The sequence below is a fragment of the Grus americana genome, chromosome 10 (assembly GCF_028858705.1).
Source record: "Grus americana isolate bGruAme1 chromosome 10, bGruAme1.mat, whole genome shotgun sequence".
In the NCBI taxonomy this organism is placed as follows: Eukaryota; Metazoa; Chordata; class Aves; order Gruiformes; family Gruidae; genus Grus; species Grus americana.
The window spans coordinates 14,862,057-14,881,953 of NC_072861.1; the positions used below are offsets into that span (position 1 = coordinate 14,862,057).

Below are 19,897 nucleotides of genomic sequence, written 5' to 3' on the forward strand. Positions count from 1 at the left end.
AGTAGCTTCATCCTGCAGACAAGAAGGGAGAATCTGGACTCTCTGGATCTTAAATTTGCTTCTGAGGCAGTGTCCCCACCCAGCTCTCCTTCACTCAGGCTGAGCCTGAAGGTGATTTACACCCTGGGAATTGATCAATAAAACAATTAAATGCAACATAAGTAGGCAGGGACATCATGATAAGTGGGGCTGCAAACACACAAGAAAGGTCTAATAATTAAAAGGGACAAGGAACCCAAAACTTAAGTGTATCTTGCCAAAAGTGTTTGAAATAGTTAATGTTTTAACATAGCAGCAAACTGCTAAAGGCTGGAGGTCAGGTCCTGGGAGCCCTGGAATGTGCCTGCAGCCTTCCCTTTCATTTCTTAGCAGAGAACAAGATTTTTAAGAATGTTCTTCTATTTCCTAGAGGTGGATCCCAGTCCAGCATGTTTAAGAAGCTTCAGGGCTTGGTTGTTGGGGTTTTTTTATTTGATTTCAAGATTAAGGTTATCAGCTTCAATTAGTCATGACTTATGGTCCAGGGGATTGCTTGAATATTGTAATCATATTACTTAAGTATTCTACTATTATGTTGGAATTTTACAAATCAAAATGCACATTTATGGCTGTAATATACATCACTGAAATATAGCCTGTATTATTTAGAAACTGCAAAATATGACTGCTAGGACCAGATGGCAGTGGATAACTCAGGAATATGTCATAATGAAAGCAGCATTTTGCATCTTTACTGCATCTTTCATTCAGAGCGATCAATAGCCATTGCAAGATCTCTATTCATAAGGCCCCTGAGAGATCAATGAGATCCACTAGTTTACTGGTGAGCTGATGCAGAGGGGAGCAAACTACTTGTGTGAGATCCCCGGGAGGAACAAGGAGTGAGGAAGGAGAACCCAGCTCCAGGACCCCAGTAATATGGGGTCCATAGTACCCCCTCCTCCCACGCAGATGTGTTGGGGGGCAGATGGTCCGTGCAGAGGACTACACGCACCGCCAACTGGCGCCGGTCTGAGCCGAAGGGAAAGGGCTTTGGGGCAGACCCAAAGCATCCTTAAGTGCACCTAATGGCACCGCTGCAGTGGAGTGACTCGAAATGTAAGCAATGTTAAATCGTTAAGTAGGTCTGCAAGCCTTCTAGAATAAACTGCTGTGTAAAACATTATTTAGAATAAACAAAACTTTGGATCAATGGCCTGTCTTCAAAGGGAGGCCTTAAACTAAAAAAGGCCTGAGGAACTAAAGGAGAACATTGTGTGCAGTAACCTCCAAAGCCACAGTCAAATCATGCCATCTATCTGTGTGGAAGTCAAACTGGAAACCAGAGGCGTGTTCTCCTTCCGATAAAAGTAGGGCTTAGCCCTAGCAGCCACACTCCTCCTCTCCCGGGACAGCTACGGCCTGGGCAGCCCTCGCTGGCAGCCCGGGCCCCCAACCTCTCCGGAGCGGGTCAGCCCGTGCTGCGGTATAAACAGCAGCGGCCGAGGCTGCCGAGACGGACCCGGCTCCGGGCACGCACCGACGGGCTCGGCCCCGGGGCGGCTGCAGCGCCGCCTTCCCCTCCCCTCCTCCTCCTCCTCCTCCTCCTCGCCAGCACTGCCCACCCCACCGCCGGGCACTCGCGGGGAGACCGTCACCGTGTCGCTACTGACTGTTGACGCTCGTCGCCAGCGCCCTGGGCCGGGCGCCCACCAAGAGCAGCAGCGGGAGCAGCGGCGGCAGCAGCCGGGCGGCGGCGGGGCCCCGGCGGGCAGCGCTCCTCGGGGGTCCCGGGACGCCCCGCGGCCGGCCCCGCCCGGGGGGGGCACCTGCAACACAGACACAGAGGTTGGCCCCGCAGAGCACCCCCCTCGCCCGGCTCCCCCCGCCCGCATCCCCCTTACCTGGCTGCGCCCGGCGGAGCGGCATCGCTGGCGGCGATCCCTCGGCTGCCGGCCCGGCCGTGCCCGGGAGCCCCGGCGGAGCGCAGCCTGGCCCCGCCGCAAGCCCGGCTCCCCCTCGGCGCGGGGCCCAGGCGGCTGGGAGGCTGCCCGGGCTGCGGCAGGAGGGATTTCCCCCCCCAACCTGGACACAAGGGCTGGTTATGTCGAGAGCTGCCGCCAGCCGGCACTTACCAGCGCTGCCCCGTGGCACGGCGGGGAGCAGAGATGTTCTGGGCTCTGCCGAATGGAAAAAACTTCGGCCACGTCCCACGCAGAGAAGAGCGAGCACACCTCCGTGTGCAGCAGCCCGCAGGTAACGCTACAAGCACAGGGACAGAGCGGCCCAGACCAGAACTTGCCCACTGTCTGCTCACAGCCTACCAACACCGCCGGGTCGTACGGAAAACCAGAACAGAGCCTGTTTACCTTTACAGGAACCAGAAGACAATTTACAGTTAACATGCTGAAGGTGTGGGGGTCGTCTTGGGTTTGTTGGGGTTTTTTGTTAATACACAGGCATGTTAGAGTAACACTTTCTGCAAAATTAGTTTGGTTACCGCAGGAACCCAGCTACAAAACCAGACGTTGCCAGAGGCAAAGTGTCAAAGGAGCACTGCTCGCTCTCCTGGCACAAGGACCAGCTTGTCCTTCTTACTGTTGTAATAAAGTTATGAGACCCACATATTGCACAGTTGAAATACAAACTCCCACTTTGAAATACATCCCAATTTGATCCAAGAATTACCGGTGGATTTTGAAAGCAATAAATACTAAGCAGGTAGGTTCTTAAGCTGAACCTCTTTGCCAGCAGCAGAGTGCCCACCATCAAGTGCCACCCACCCCTTAACCAGTGCTGGGAGTACAAAACAACTGCATTTGCAAGACAGGAAATTTCAGAGCTAAAATGGCTGGTGAGTTCCACAAGGAAGGATACAGAGAAATAAGCTAAATGGACTTAAATGCAATCATTAATTTACATTCATGAGAATAGAACTAGGGAAGAAAACATTTTCCAAATGAGAACAATCAAGGCTTGCTGCTGAAGGAATAAGCAGCAGAAGAGAGTGCATTGGTTCTCTACCTCTATGTCTAGCATCGTTTAGAAAAAGCAAATACGGTGCAGAGTCTATAAAAGATGTGTACAATACTAAGTGTAACTACAGGTTTGGGCATTTGGAAAGCGAAAGGGTCAGTGTCCAGCACAGCTGCCACAAGCTACAGGAATGACATGGAAGAACAAGGAAGAAAAATGCAACAGAAGCAACACAGGGTAACAGGTCCCATGTGAATACAAGTTAAATTGGAACAGTTACATAAATTTAAAAAAAATGCATATCAAACTCCTTGAAAAATGCTACCTTTAAAGTTGTAACAAATATTTTCCTCTTTTTTTTTTTTTCAAAGTACAAACATTAGACAACTACTGACAGAAAAACAGATGTGCCACATCCTACCTTCCTGAAAAAAAAGCTGTACTTCACATATGGCTGCACTATATGAACAGAGATGGTAACTCACACAGGAGAAATGGATAGAGCATCCACATGAAGAAAAAATGTTAGCAATCATTTACACCCTTGGAAGACCGGTTGCATAATTTATCCAGGCACAACCAGCCATTTTACAGTGACACCTCGGTAGCTCTAAAATATGCATAACAAGTCCTTGTAAAGGCCCACATTATACATTTAAATGAGAGAATGTTAGCAGTTTGCTGGAATGGACTACTTTTTCAGCCGAATCCAAAGTTTCTCTTTCATAACCTCACATCATCCCCTCCTCCCATTGTTTAAAAATTCCGTTCTAACCTTTTTCTTTAAACAAATGGAGACCTGAAATCCACCGTCTTACACGTTGTTTCATGAGTTGGCCACAGGGTTGTTTTTTTTTTCAACTAATAATTCTAGCCATAGTGTTTTGAAATGCCTGAAATAGTGATGCTTTGATACAACCTTACAATATAAAGAGCTCTGCTACCTCACTACTACTATGTATTTTGTGTAAAGGATATGTCAGAAAATGATAAAAATTTCAGAATTCATTTAAGAACTACTGGATGGAAATAGGGCTACAATGAAAATTATTTAAGGGACAGAACAAGTAAACAAATTATTGAATTAAAAGAGAGGGAAGATGATCCATACCTGTGGATCACTGATAGGCCATTAACATTTTAATCAACAGCAAAACATTTGTGTTAGTTAAATGTAGATGAACTTTGCAAAGCCAAACAGACAGCACAGAAGCTAGAACAGCAAGGCTCCTCTGAAAATTAGTCAGGAATTTGGAGAAATAAAAGATGGTACAAGTGCAAATTTGTGATCAGCCAGAATACTGTGAACTCGGGCTGCGTGTGCAGAGACCGTGGGACATACATGACAATGGTGAATTCAGATTTGGGGTTCTCATTCTCAGAGGAATGCTGACAAAAAACAAATGCAAAGACAAGTCACAAAATCACTGCAGGAGTTAGAAAAGGAATAATTAAAAAAAAATCATTTTATAAGGAAAAGGTTACAAGTACCAGTTTGTTACGTAAAAGGGTAACTACAAAAGGGGTCATGAGGAGAAACAGTGTAGGCTGAAGTTGTCAGAGCAACACAAAGTTCAATGTAGGTATCAAAAAACATTGCCTAATTAAGTAAAAATTCCCCAAGTCACTACAGGGACAGGCGTATGCTTTCAGACGTAATCTTGAATACCTGTGCCACAGACATCGGCTTTGTTTCCACAGGGCTATAGTCTCAGGAACAACACATGTAGAAGTGGAAGAAAATCCACTGCAGATTTATCAAGGTGCAAAATAAATGAGACACATATCTAAATATTTATTTAGAATACAGGAGGAAAGCAGCAAGCTTGAGGTGGTGATCAGGCAAAACCTGGCAATTTGGGCTGGAACAGTCACCAAGAGCAGAGCTGGGGGCCCTGCTGCTTGGGACGTGTAAAACTCAAGCCTGGACAACACAGGTGCACAGATCCAAATTGTGAGGATCCAGATGCCATGGAGCAGGACCGGTGTCCTCATTTCCCCCCCGCGCTAAGCGAAAATACCAATTTTTCCTCCTTTTACAGTAATAGGGCCAAGTCAATAATCAAAGACAACAGACATACTTGCAGTGCTGACAATTAACTCCAGGCCTGTTCGAAGAACTCATGACAACTACGTTCAAACATTTCTAGGCAATGAATCATGATTTTTCATTACTTGAAACCAGCTGAACACCATTTAAAAGTAATCTCTTTTACATTTGATTTACATACCAAGCTTCATGGAAATGTGGCTTTGTACTTTAAGGAGAGTTTTCCTTGAAAGGAAGGAATGAAATAATGAAATTCAAGTTACTCTATCAAGTAATCTGTACTTTACACTTCCCTTGTGTATAAAAATTATGCACCAAATAAGATTCCAAAATTCAGCAAGCTCTAATCCATGCATCCTTTATTCCATTACAATCACTGTGTTGCATTCTAGCAACAGAACACAAACTGCAATCAATCGCGATCAATTTATACAACAATCTGAGGCTTACAGTACATTTAAGGCCTTTAAATTTGGAAAAATTAGACCTATGCTAGTAGTGTAACAATTTTTAAGTGTCTTGCATTTCTGATGCATAATCTGTGCGATTCCAGTGTCAAAGAATCAAATTACTTCTAAACTAAAAAGATCAGCTCAATGAAAATTTAGTTACATAAATTCATCAAAACATAAATGTGTAAATTTTTTTTTGTCCTGGAAACTTTATAAAACTTTAATAGCAAAATAATATAGGGATAAAAACATATTTTAACAAAATGTATTCAATCATATACAAACCAGAATTTTGCAGTTTATTGTAACTAGACTTAAATTAAAACTACCAATTAAGAATCTATGCACAATGTAAATTCAAATATGTACAGTACTTTTAAAAAGTCTACAGGAATGCTTTACAGAAGGAAATATCTGTTATGGCTATTATTCAGACCATCTGAATATTAAAATGAGTTTTCTAGTAGTAAATTTACACATTTATTTTTAAACAAAAGCAATTTTGTCCCTAGTTCCTTTAAGAATATTCCAGTTATGTTTATACAGGTAATGGAGAGGTTGTTACAGAGTTTAGCCCCATATAGTAGTTTGTTTATTTTCAGGAAAAAGTATATTTAAATAATTTACTCGGGAAGATCAGTAAGTTAACAAAAGAACACTAGAAGGGAGGAGGGGGAACTTCATCACAATAACTTTCCAGTTACAATACCACAGCTAGAAACTTTACAGAGAAAGTACTCCCTTAGATTGAACCCATGACTGATTGTTCAGAACAAGCTGTAGCTCGTAACAGTTGTGTTCTCCACACTGGGAACACCAGGAAAAAAGTCTTTGTAGGACACAATTATAAACGATCTGAAGTGAGACAGAGAAAACTGATCTTCGATTAATACAGCACTAGGTAAAAAGTGTCCCCATAAGCAGCCAGTATTCCCACTTCCTTCAGGGCAACGAAGCTAAAAATTGTTGGTATTACAGTAGTTGACCATATTTGTGTGCATTAGTAGAATAATTTCCAGATATAAAAGACAAATTTCATCAGATGTTTGATTAGAACACCCTAAAGACAGGGTATTTCTTCATAGTATAAAGCTATTACAGCTATCCAGTTAAAGCATGTGCAAAACCAGGTAATTTCTTCCGTTCACAGTAACTGAGGTAAAATCAGGTAGGCTTCTTCAGGAGTTGGGAAGTTCATGAGATATGAACTGTTTTAGTCTCTCCAAGTACTGTGCATAAAGCTCTATGTCATTATGCCCAGCCCCTTCCACCCAGAGGGGCTCTACCGCTCGTGGACATCGCTCGTACATGGCCAGGCCGTGGGAGAAATCGATTACCTCATCTTCGGTACCATGGATCACCAACACAGGAGAGGTTACTTTAGATATCTTGTCAATGCTGGGGGATGGAAAAGAAAAATATAGCTCAGGTTGGGGCTTTAAGTCTCATACCATTAAAGAAAGCAAGCTTAACTATCAACACATGATCCAGTTACCACTGTGTGTTTTTTAAATGGCTGCAAAATGTTGGAATTGTGCCCAAGTGATACAGAACAAGGCTCACTCCCAAAACGCATGTGTAGACAGGAGCCTGCACTGCCAGCACCATCATCCCACCACTTCTAACGACAAGAAGCTCAAACAGGCAGCATGCAAATAACGTTTGGCACAAAAACCCCCAAAAGATTGAGTATATCTATCACAAAAACCACTGAGAGGCAAAAAAGATTCCATAGGACATGCTGCCCGTGTGGACTCTTCACATTACACATTATCGCCTTCCAATTTAACAGATTAGAAATTAATTAACTACATTCCGATCATGAGACTCAAAAAAAGCCTCAGCTCATGAGGTTTGAACCGGTCTTTAAACCCCCAAATTAAAGCAGATTCAGCTAAAGAAAAACGAAATGTGCTTTGCAGTGATTGCCTACATTGAAATGGCAAGAAAGAAAACTGGGAGAAAAGCATTACACAAGGATATTTAACTGCAAACCAGAAGGAATATACAGGATTTGATGTCATGCAACTAGCTGCTTCTGCAAAGTGGCCTTAAAGTAATTTTTTCCCTTTTGTTCCAGCTATGCTTACCAAACCGATGTAGCTACTGACCACTTCCCACAGGAAAATGGGTTCAGAGGAAAGGGAAGAGCGACAAAGGCACCTTCACACCTACAAGTTCCGGCCAGAAAATCCCAATTCCAAATCATACAGGTAGCACATGAACTTCAAAGTAGTAAACAGCAGCTTTCTCTGACTGCCTTCATGCAGGCACCACCTTCCGTTTCCAGCCAGCCAACTCACATTGGTAGTTACCAGTAATTCCAAATGAGTACATAGGCACAGAGTGGTAACGAACTCTCAGCTTCCTACCAGCTCCACTTACATCAACAAATGGAGGAATTGGCTCAGGACATTATGCAGAGCATGGGATGAAGTGGGTGGAAAAATAAGTATCAGTAACATTAGATTCGACAGAAGGACAAGTCTATCAGCGTAAAGAAATAAAAAGGTGTTTGGATTTTTCTGCTTCTGAAGAACAAGCAAGCATGCAATTTTGGTAAGACCAGAGATTTTACGAAGTGATCAAGACTGCTTAAAATGATTAAAAAAATACTGATGCCAATATACACTGACTTAAAACAGGTTTAAAGAAGCTTTATGAAAATATAAAGTTAATTAAAAATTAAGATGTAGACTGAAGCACTAAACCTCACGCATATAAATCTCAGTGTTTAGTATTCTAGAGAACCGTCATTGGTATTCCAGTAAACAGCTGAGTATAAACACATTTCTGTCTCTGTCTCAATACTTCTCAAAAAAACAAGGCTTCATGTCACTTAAAGAGGAAAAGTGCTATTTAAAATTAAAATGCAGCCTATTTCACTTTTCCTGTCTGGTACTTGAGTTGTGTGCAACTATGCTGAATACAGAAAAACATCCCAGGAACACGAGAGACATTAGAATAATGCAGAATAATTTCCTCCATAATTTTCATCCCTAAATTAATATCATAGGCAAATGTAAGTACTTTATAATTCACACACTATATAAACTGAAGTCTTTAACCCATGAAGGGTCTGTCCCCGAGTTCCACGATGCGACAGACATGTCAGCTACACACAGCTACAAAGACGTTTACATATAATTTTAGTGGCTCAATACAAAAGTTCTCATTTATTGTAGGAAAACCCTTTCACTCCAGTATTCAAATAATGAAACTATGTTTTCACATATATTCACAGGCCATTAAGCTAGGTAATATTTGTATTTTGCAGAAAATTGGAAAGCATCCCATTGCCAACTCAGCGACTCCTAAGGCCGTATTTAAACTGCACATGAGATTTACTTAGTATTCTTAGCCATACCACTCTGCAGCTAGAAAAATCTACAGAGACCAAACTCTCATGGAGTCCCAACATAAAACGCACGAAATAGCGATTCACTGTAGGTGCACACAGAACTATTTGTTTCCTGCCCTGAAGACAGACAGTTGAGCTGGACACATTCATAAAAGTACACTGCTGTTTATTTTCACTGCTTACAGTACAAGTGAAGTCAGACTGACAGCAGTGAACAGCTCAGTAGGGTAAGAGCAAAATACTCAAGTGCTACAGTACATCTGTTGTCACTATTCCTCCTCCTACTTTTCCTTTTTTAAACTGTTATTTGATTTTGTTGATAGCAGCTAATCGCTGTTACTTTTGTAATCAGAGCTATTTTTAAGGCTTTGTTTTTTTCCCCGTCTAGCAGAAGCATTTGTAAATACTAGATTTAAGGTTTGAGCATGATGAATGAGTTGGAATACAAGTGTTTCAAATTCTGACTGCACCTTCAACAATTTAATTACTTAAGTTATTTGGAAGAATTCTAAACATGGGGACTGGACACAGATATTATAAGAGCAACTATTGCTCGACCACTTGGTCGCTGTAACTTCTAGCTGTTTTGGCATACAGATTTATATCAACAGCCTCCCCCACCTTCTAATTTTATTCTGTTGTAACCAAAATAAAACAAACATAACAAACGCTATGAATATCCCCTACTACACTTACTGCAAACATGACCTTCTGAAGCAAAGCCAAGTTTGCACAAAACTTCAGTGGGTCTCTGCTTTGTCTTCTCCCTTTCACAACCATTTAGCTTTTTATCTGTGCCTGCCCTCACCCCCCACAGGTCTATATACACTACTATAAAGAGACTGGCTTCCCCTCTCATATTCTCCCATAATTTAAACTGGGTCAAATAAGAAGTTCTAGGAATCTTTTAAAACACCTGCTATTCCCAAATATTTGGATACTCTAATTTAGGTCTGCTGCAATTGCTTTTTAAATGAAACACGAGGCTATAAAGCCAACTGTTTTATCGTGAAACCAGTTGTACATAGCTTTCTGTATGTAAAATATGCTAGAGCTTCTTAAAACAAAGTAAAAATCTTCCCAAAGAGGGACGGTAACTTACTTTATTTTGGTCACAGACATTAGCATCTTATATGATCTCCATCGGGGAGGAAGAAATACAAGTCTCAGTATGTTAAGTGATTCTACATGGACAGTATTCCAAAGCTGCATAAGTGTTTTTACTTACAAGAACCAAAAGGCAAAGAAATACTAAATGCATTCCCTCGAGATTTTACATGAAATGCAGAACCACGCTGAAAAGTGAGACACACCAGCCTAACACTCTAGCTTCTGACCCTCTCTTGTTTTCTCCTTTCAAAAGCAGCAATTATCTAGACCTTTTTCTCTGCTGATCTGGTAAAACTATAGCAATATTTTAACAAGCAGTTTGAAAACAGCACATCCATTTCATGATGTCATATTACCTTCTAAATCAAAGCTGACTGAGATGTTAAGAGTGTACAATTACTAATTTGTTAGCCACTAGCCTGAAGGACTTAATAGCATATTATCAGTTGTTAAGCTACTACTCCAAACTTGACAGCATAAAAATTCTGATACTAACAACTTGTAACACAAAAGACAGGAGAAAAATTAGTCATAAACACTAAGACTTTACTTGTTCATTGAGCTGACTATCATGTCAGTTTGAGACTGACATCAGCCTGTTTCTCACATGGTGAATCTCTGCTTGGATTTAGGTGTGCGTACCTGCAGTTTAAAATGCAGGTGACAATTCAATAAAGTTCCCTGGAAACTCACACAACTAGTCCCTTTTAAACACCTGAAGAGCATGTTGAGCATAGAATAACCTTCTTCGCAGCGTTTATACGTACCTTGGAAAAGCATCAAAGCAATAGGTTTTCCTCGTGTCAGGAAAAGCTACCCGTAATCCAGACATCAAGGGAGAATGAAGGATTACTGCTGCACACTCGTACCGAGATGCCAGGTCTACTGTAGGGACAGTGCCAATACTCTGACCATACAGGATAATGTTCTCAGGACTAACACCATACCTGTAGAGAAAAGAAACATCTCTTTAAAAAAAACAAACTCTCAACACCTTTTGCATCACAAAAGCAAAACCCATACAAACAGAAGGAGAGGGGGATAAAAACCAAAGCATCCCTCCTACCCATGGTAGCTCTTTACAATCGGTTCCTAGGAGACATGAATTTACAAGTCTAAACTTTAAAACAGTCCGGTAAAGTAAATAATCAAAATACTACACTTCCTCAAAGAAGGAGTGTCAGTTTGTTAATCTTCACCATCTTCATGAACACCTCTTCTCTTTCACTCCATAGCAGAGCAAATCATAAATTAGACGTCCCCCCCATCCAGATTCCCCCATCAGGAATTTCAATTAGATATTCTGGAGGCTAACAACCTTTCCACCATTAAACAAGATAGTAACTCCTCTGTCCACCTTTCTTTCCATGCAGCTGGAACAAAAGACCAAACTGCCTTGTTAGCGTAGCTAAAGACACCAAAAAGGAGAAGAATTTGAGAGGATGGTTCTGTTCATTTTGTCCATTTCTGATCAGTGTAAGTTGCTCCTTCTTTCTTTTCCAGTTTAAATACGTCAAGCCTATTTTGTAACTATAAAGATACATCATTCCCTAAAATTCAGGATTCACAGAGAGTCTTGGATGGCTCCCAGTCTACAAAACTGTCCTAGCTTGTGTGCTGTTTCACAGCTGCAAAAGAGTCGAGGATGATACTAATTCAGTTTTTACTTACAGTATGCAAAATATAAAAGGAATTTGGAAGGGGTGCAGGAGGAGGCAACAGTAGCCAGGAAGAACTGAAGAGTACAATAGTATTTGGTCACTACAACTTGTTAGGAAAGCTGCATATCAAAGCTGTTAATTATAAAATACATACCCAGAAGATTTCTCTCTATAACTCCACTTCCTACTGCAAACTGTATAAAGAATAATCAAGTGCAGAAGAGAACACATTTCTAGTAGAAAACTGTTTGTGCAGAACATGTCTTTTTGCCAGTCTACACTGTCCACAGCCCTGCTGTCACTGCTACAACGAAAATAAAAGCCTACAGTTTAGGCTATACCCAAAGTACACTTGGAAGGTTTCAACTTCCCTGCCAAGCTGAGAGCGAGGTGTATGACAGGCCTGGATAGTACTTGTGCAAAAGAGAGAAAATTACGATGGAAGAATACTACATTAATAATTAAAATTACAATAGAAGAATAATCAGTACTAATCATCCAACTACAGGCTGTCAAGATTGCCTGGTTTTATGATGAAGTAAAACTAGACTGGATTTTAGCCTCTGTGAAACTGGAATTTTCTTAATATTTCTATACTGCTGAGCATAAGGATGCTTTTGGCATCTACTGTAATATGAATAAGCAACTGTATAAAAATATCTCCCTGGAGTAAAATTTTATCCTCTTGGTAACCAAGCAGCAGCTCACGTTGGTGGTCTATCACCACAGCCATGGCCTGATGTCTTTAAAGAGATGCTGTGAAGCTCTTTTAGGAGAATTTTTTTATCCCTTACTGTTAGAAATAGTCCAACACACAGTAAATACAGCCTAGTTGATTTTGGTATGCATGTTAACAGGATCTCTTTTCCTCATGGACTTTCCAAGACAGAAGAGTTAACATAAGAGATTTATCTTTTTAAGCCTTCACCATTAGACCATTAATCAGAAGGTGAGACATCAAGCTTATCGCAAACATCAGCAGAAGCAGCTACATGTAAAATTTATTTATTGCAAGGCCAAAGGACATATGACAACTCATAAGCAAGGTCCATGAATAATTGACATGCACGAAGTTCTTGGAGCTGAAGGCCAGGGCTTGGCTCTGTGATATTCCACATCTTCACAAACACTACCCAGCTGGTGACTCAGCAATCACTGTTCAGTTGAGGTACAAAATGACCTGGAGATTTTAATCTTTAAAATACAGTACCATTTAAGCAAAGGCTGGGCCCCTTTCTCACTCTCTGCCAACTCCCTTGTGATATTAGATTCTTGTGCAACAAGAATAGTGATACAGAAAGTGAAATGGCAGGAGAGGAAGGGGAGACATAGATAAGAAGGTGGCAAATGAAAGGGAAACTAAGTGACATGGAAAAAAGGAATGAGATAGAAAAAGGCAAAAGACTTTCTGAGAAAAGAGGAATCCTGTTACAATCTGCTCTCCTATTAAGGAAGAAAGTCCTTCCACCAGCTAAAACAGCAGTTCCTAAAAATATCTTCCTTGAAACACACGAGCTTTGGTCTCTGTGGAAACAGAGCTCCATCCAACGGAGCGGGAGACCCAAGTTAAATTTACGGGTATGCTCCGGCATTTCTCTTATGGAGCCCATCAGAGAGTTCAAAACAAGCAGGGCAGCACTGCAAGGTAGAAACCAGCCTTCAGCAAAAGCAAAGGAGGAAGCAATTCAGTTTCTGTGGGCATATGTAAAACATTGATTTGACAAGGAAGGGGGGGGAAAAAATAAAACAAAAAAGGCAGGCATGCTTTTTCTCCCAAGGGAAGTCAATTACCAAGAAGTGCAAAGCTACTGCCATTTAAAATGACACAGGCATTTCTACTACCTCCTACCCACAAACGCTTATCAGGTGGCAAAGTTCTCCAGCCTAGTCTACTCTGGATAACCCATGAGCAGATTATCTGGATTATGGATTACAATTCTTATGTGTGCAGAAAAACCTTGGCTTTCTTCACAAGCAGTACAGCTATCTGCTCATACAACTTAGGAATTCAGGGCAGGTCTAGCTAAGGCACCAACACGCTCCACAGTTAGTAACAACAGTTTGTTGGGTTTTTTCCCCTGTGTTACTACCTCAATTTATACAATTTACGTTTACCAGCAATTCTGGTCTCCTTATGCTAGCACGAACTATGTGCACAGAAGCTGGCCATTATGAACCCATATCTCAGACTTTTCTTACTCCTGCACAGAGCAAGGAAACCTCAGTCACACCAACAGGTCAGTGGGACAGAGGAGAGTGGGAATATTGCTGACAGCAAGTATAGTGAAAGAGGATGGGACACAATTGCTCCTAGTTCAGTCTGCTTGGCTGTGTGGTTGTGGCTTGGGCCATGTCCCTCATCAGTTTCCTCATATAAACACAGATGATGTCAATTGCCTTCGTAAATTAGTCAAAGCTTTCTGGCTGACAGCACTATGTACAAACTATGTATTATCATAAAACATCTTTAATTATGAGCAGAAGATACTGATTCCCTCCTCTCTCACCCCCTGGGCTTCAGCTTTGAGTGATACAGATGGAAAGTTTACCATACTATTTTTACTCTCTCCTTACTCAGTTAAAGCCTTAGTGGAATGCTGCTGTAGGGATTCCAGACGTGTCACACAGCTGAAGCCCCACAACATTCACGGCCAAAGTTACAGCATCTGTGCCAATCCTCAAAGGTGCTAAATACATATTCATTAACGAGGCCAGTTCTTTTTTCAGGCTTACTGAATCAGTGAAATTAACCACCCCTTATATTTTCAGTTTTGAAGTTTTATGCTATTTGCTGTCCCAATATCCCTTACCTAAACTGGAAAGCATAAAGAACAGCATGGGTATGGCGACAGCAACAAATCAGTTTTCAAAACGTCACAGTAACTATCTAGGCAGGGTGTTCTGACTACACAAACCCCAATTCATAATGCTGTCCAGACCTACTCTTTAACTGCTACTGAACTAAAGCAGCTACTGCTGGTCAAGTTCTTCCTTACAGCAAATACATAAAGAGAGATAGCCAGGAAAAACAAGTTACTAGCTCATGCATCTGTGCAAGGAGACCAAGTCTGAAACCATGCACTCCTCTCTCAAGGGAAACACCACCACAAAATAATTCATTTTGAAGACACAAACAAAATCCAACATACATCAGGAGCAACACAAATCATGCCACATTTGGAAGAAATAGTATGTTCTAGTAAAAATACTCTGGAAGTCACATGTGCTCAGTTATAACAAGATCTTCATAGGCTATTCTTCAAGTCTGTTTCTTCCTGTTTATACAAACCCATTCGTCACAACATATTATTCACTCTCTTTTCAAGATGCATTATCTCTAAATTTTATAAACCAGAGAAATTTAGATTGCTTTCTAAGAAACAGGTTTTTCTATAGCATCATTATACTCTTCCAGAAGATATGCATCTACATTTAATCCGGTATGAATCTAAAAATCTAATTTTGGGAGTAGAAAGGAAGAACAAAATTCCTCAATCAAGTAAAAATCCCACATGTAGATTGCATATCTTGAACAAGAGTTTATGTTGTAGGACCTTTATGTTGGGATTATTGCAAGTAATTTACAGTATCAGAACAAAACACTGAATTTCACATTGTGCTTCAGCAAGTACCACTCCAGCATGTCAGCCAAAACACCACAGAAATCACAGCAGACTTTCAGCCTAAATGCCAACATTAAATTGAGAGCAAGGCATTAGATTAAGGATTTTTGGTGTTAACCATAACACCAACTGTCAAATGAGAAAAATCAGAATAATTTCAAGATTCACAGGAAACCCTGGCACACAGTGAGGGTCCCTGTGCCAGTTTCTCACTCCAGTTTCCAAACAGGTCTAAAATTCTTTGCTGTTTTACTGAGCACAATAGATGTTGACACTGATTCTTTAAATTATACGATGTCTTCTTCCCCCTCTATCTCCTTCCTGTCCAAATCTACAAGTACTGTGTGATTCAAGTTCAGGTACAGCAGACTCACTACAATGAAAATGTGAAGTCAAAGAAAGAACCAAAATCAGTTTGCATAGTATGCTGGCTTATGAAGCTGCAAAAAAGAGAGGAATTTTTTTGGCATATATCCCAGCACACTGTCACAGGAGCAGACAAGTAATGCCACAAACGTGTTCACACGCAAAATAATTTCAACGGCTGCCAGAGAAATTTAGTCAAGGAATCTGCCACAGTTTTATATCACTGTTATTCTACTGCCACACCAGACAGTCATTTGGTTATGCTATGGAGAAACCCCAGTGCTAATCAATATAGGCTAACTAATACCAGAGTTACAGAATGAACCTATGACTCCTGAAAATGCCCTCTTAAAGGCTATTTTGGCAGTTCATTATTTGCAAATATCACAGTACTACAGGCTTGCTGGACTAATCCAGTGATGTACCAGGTCTTCTTTTCACAGAAATAAATGGATCAAGTGGAGGCAACTTCTAGGCACTTCTCAGGATGATCATTTGCACTACAGTAGCTTAATTATACCGAAGCATGAATCACCACAACTGCTTCTTGATTACTGTCTTGTGATAATCAGCGATCTGTTATCAAATCTTGAGAACTGTGCTCAAAGTTCAACCAAGTCCTAACAAGGATATTAAATATCACTGGTGAGCTCAAGCAGCCATGACAAAAGCAGGTGACCTACATACTGCTGAGTAGCAAAGCCACTTCAAGTTTGCCTTGACCAACCAAGGTAGGTAAAGGAAGGCTATTTCATGGCATTCACCGATACAAACTGTAATGAAATTACATTTTAAATTAACTGAATTATGCTAATCTACACTAAGTAGCTTTAAAGATGGATGTTGGGTACCTTTAGTTTTGGGGTTTTGTTTTTTTTTTAATAAAATCCAAATAATACTAGTTCCTCTAAAAGAATTGTTCCTTTTTCAAATACAACCTTAAATTACCTTGTGTTCAATTTGCCTTAAAAATAGGCTCCTGAAGATGTCATGTTTCAAAGTGGGAAATATCTTCCCTAACTAAAGTAAATCTGCTCAGGACTCGGAGCAAACCCAAGCACTCTTGAACAGTAAATCCATTCCCCTCCTTCCCCCCCAAACTTCACCACTACAAGGGAGCTCCTTCTCTCCCTTCAAGACCCATTTTGTCAGAGGATTTCATGCCACACCACAGCAGCACTCCCATGTGCTCATCTTGTTACAACACATTTTTGAGCTACCTCACCACCACCCTACCACCAGCCTGCATCTATCCATTCTAATTTTTCAAGCACTTTTCAGAAATAAAGAGTCAATAGAGAAGAGAATCATAAGAGCATAAAAAAAAAGGAGACAGTATGCATCATCAGCCAGGAAAGATGACTTCTGCAAACTTGCATTCTGGAAGAAACCTCTTCCAAGCTAGCTGAACAGCAGCAAAATGTTGCAATACAAAAGAAAGAATGGGCAGAAAATATGCAATCTGTGCTTGCAGATTTTTTTTTTTTTTTAAGGGAGATACATACAAAGTAAAACCTCCTTTGTTTTCTCTTGTCCTGCGAACTCAACTGTATTTATAACATAACTTTTCACCACCACAATAACCCAGAATACTAAATTTTGGTGTTTGGTTTATGTTAGGTTGCTCATTTGTCGACCACATGAACTAGCAGTTGTGTGTATAAACAACAAACAGATTTGGAACAGTTTCTTCTGCCTGACTGAGGATTTGTGGTTTTGGTTCCCCCCCCCCCCCCCCTAGATAGCAGGGAATGAGGAAACGGAGTTTTCATTAAACGTGCATTGAAATTTAAGCAGGAACTTGTGCCATGGGCATGCTGATATAAGAGAACAGAATAACTTTGACTCTACAATCATTAATTATTTCATATCAAGTGAAAGTTAGCAAGAACACCACTGACAAGCAAAACCAGATTCTTGCAGGACATCCAACAAAAATGAGCAATGATGTGGCTGAGCCTTCTGTTTGAACTCCTACCTTTGTCATTCCCCTACTTTATGACAAAAGGTGAATAATACTTCGATACTCAGTGTGCATTCATGCAATGAGACGAAGGGAGCACTTTCCCACATGAAATCCTAAATAAACCTCCCTAAATGCTTGGGGTTTATTTTCATCTCCCTAATCACAGGAGTAAATGCAATCCAAAACCACTGTAAATTGAAAGACAAGAACTTAGTAACAGTGGGAACAGGAGTTAAACACATGGATATGTTAAAAATCTAATTCCCACACCCCCTCTACTTTCTTTACTTTAGCAACCTTAGAAATCAACCAGAGTTCTGAAGCCAGCACTATGTCCCAAGGTTATGGTTTTGAAGACAGACACATGCTCTCTACTCTTCATAGTTTCTTGCTTCTCCCAAAGTGCTTTCTTAAAGCAATCTTGATTTACACCATTTAGTCCCAATATACAACAGGTAGATGGTATACTAAAATGAATCTCTCCAGTTATTTTAAAAAATAGAGCACTGGAGTTAACTTTAACGAAGTATTTTGCATTTAATTAAGATGCTCCGTAGCAAATAAATGTGGAATACAGAAGTCTTAAGCTTTATTTACCAAAGACAGGAAACCTTTACTGGCCACTGAGAACTATCTTTATTGACCACAGCATCAATAATTCACAAAAACTCAGTCAGCTACATTCTATTATATACTCTTTACTGTAACCGGTGTACAAAATCTATATAGCCAGTCTCTGAGGTACATTTAAATAACCTAAGACAGTAGAGGAAATTCTGTTACTCTCCCAGAGAAGCTCAGTCTGTACTATGTTCTGGAGTGAGGAATTCATTATCTTCACCCCCAGCTTCCATCTCATCTCTGTCCTGCTGTGGTATTTTTATTTCAGCGGCACACATCATACTCCATGTTTTATAATACAGCAGAGCTTAAGACAGATAAGCATACTCCTTACAACATTACATTAAAACTTTGACAACCCTTTTACTGTTACAAAAAGCCTGTACTTTCACTTTGGATATCCTACACTCAAAAGCTGAAAAAAAGAAACTACTCCCTAAAATTGTACTCCTATAAAGGCTGTTACGAAGAACAAGAAAGATTTGATGATGTCCATGTACCTAAACACAGTATCTTTATATAAAAATACTTCAGGTAAATCAAGTATATGTCAACTAACACAGAAACTGTACTTGAAAAAAAGTCTCCTCTGATTCCCTAGGAAACATTAAAAAAAAAAAAGAGTGCAAATATTAACACTGGTTATGCATTCCCACAAGTTTTGTGCTTTCATAGCTGTTTCTTAGATTTCAGTTATTCCCAAACTGGAGAGCTTTGCCTTCTTCCTGAGGCTGAAAATTCAGAGTGAGCCAATGCATTCTGGCTCCCCTCCCAAGCCCATCACATAACCCTCCTCACCACCCTTGGCTCAGTGCTGGGAGACTGAGGGTTTACAAGCCTGGAGGAAGCAATCTTGCTGCTCTCCAACAGTTCTCAAAGCATTTTTGTTCAGGAGCACTGTATTACTCTTTTAGTACTCCCATCTGTTTACTGGAACACCTCTCACACCTCAATCTTGAGCACTGCTCATATCTCAACTCCTCTTCACATCAAACACTAAATTAACTTCCTGATGTATTTCCCTTACCTCTACATAACTACAGCACTACGCAATAGTTTAAGGCCGTCCTGCCGTGGCACTAATTGCCATGAGTTGCACCTATGCAAGACTTAAGCCTCTGACTCATGAGTTGGGATTGCTTATCCGAGAAGGAGTGCAGTGGCTTTTGACCAGACCTACTGCCTGCTCCACCCATCTCCGATGTTTCAACCCTTTTGCCAGGTACAGCTGAGCTGCTCACAAAGCAGGGAGTAATTCCCAAAGTGCACAAACCAGAACAGTCAAAACAAAAAGAAATGGCAGCGGTTATTTTTTCTTTAGATATATCAGGCTGTAGTTTCTGAAAATACAGTTATCACTGTCTAAGCGTATAATGAAACAAGACTAACCCTAAACTGTAATCAAACTGCAAAGCTCACCTAAAATTTCACATTTCAAGGTTTGCACAGCTGATTAGCAATACACACTATAACTTATTAAAAAGGGTATTCCCAACCTAAGGATCTTAAAACAAAAGTATATGTAAATTCTGCTGAAGGCAATTGTCTAGATGCTCTAGAAGAATTAAATGGTTTGCTAAGCCAGAATTAATCCTTTGGAGACTAGTATTAGGAAAGCTAGATGAAAACAAATTAAAAGCAGACCACTCAAAAATGTTGATACCTATAGGGCTTGGCCCTGGAACTACTCAGGTAACTAGTCCCACCACTGAATTAAAGGAAACTACTTAAC

General features: G+C 40.6%; 2 protein-coding genes across 6 annotated transcripts in view; both read right to left on the minus strand.

Moving 5' to 3' along the window:
- The window catches only part of LOC129211010 (cell surface hyaluronidase-like), a 56,405-nt gene extending 54,355 nt beyond the window's left edge, over window positions 1–2,050 (minus strand). For 3 of the 5 annotated variants that reach the window (XR_008578705.1, XM_054837501.1, XM_054837500.1), the window contains exons 1-2: window positions 1,884–2,050; window positions 1,653–1,808 (exon numbers count right to left, since the gene is read on the minus strand). Coding sequence is in view for 3 of the 5 variants with exons in the window: in XM_054837501.1 (XP_054693476.1) it covers window positions 1,653–1,808; window positions 1,884–1,908 (181 nt within the window). In the remaining 2 variants the exon portion in view is untranslated. Of the gene's footprint in view, window positions 1–1,637; window positions 1,809–1,883 lie in introns of those variants that run through there. The other 2 variants (XM_054837502.1, XM_054837503.1) reach the window with 2 other exon arrangements.
- Window positions 2,051–5,346: 3,296 nt separating this feature from the next.
- ABHD17C (abhydrolase domain containing 17C, depalmitoylase) overlaps window positions 5,347–19,897 on the minus strand; it is a 29,022-nt gene continuing 14,471 nt past the window's right edge. Inside the window, exons 2-3 of the mRNA XM_054836986.1 lie at window positions 10,696–10,875; window positions 5,347–6,855 (exon numbers count right to left, since the gene is read on the minus strand). Coding sequence (XP_054692961.1) covers window positions 6,636–6,855; window positions 10,696–10,875 — 400 coding nt within the window. The 3' untranslated portion in view covers window positions 5,347–6,635. The remainder of the gene's footprint in view (window positions 6,856–10,695; window positions 10,876–19,897) is intronic.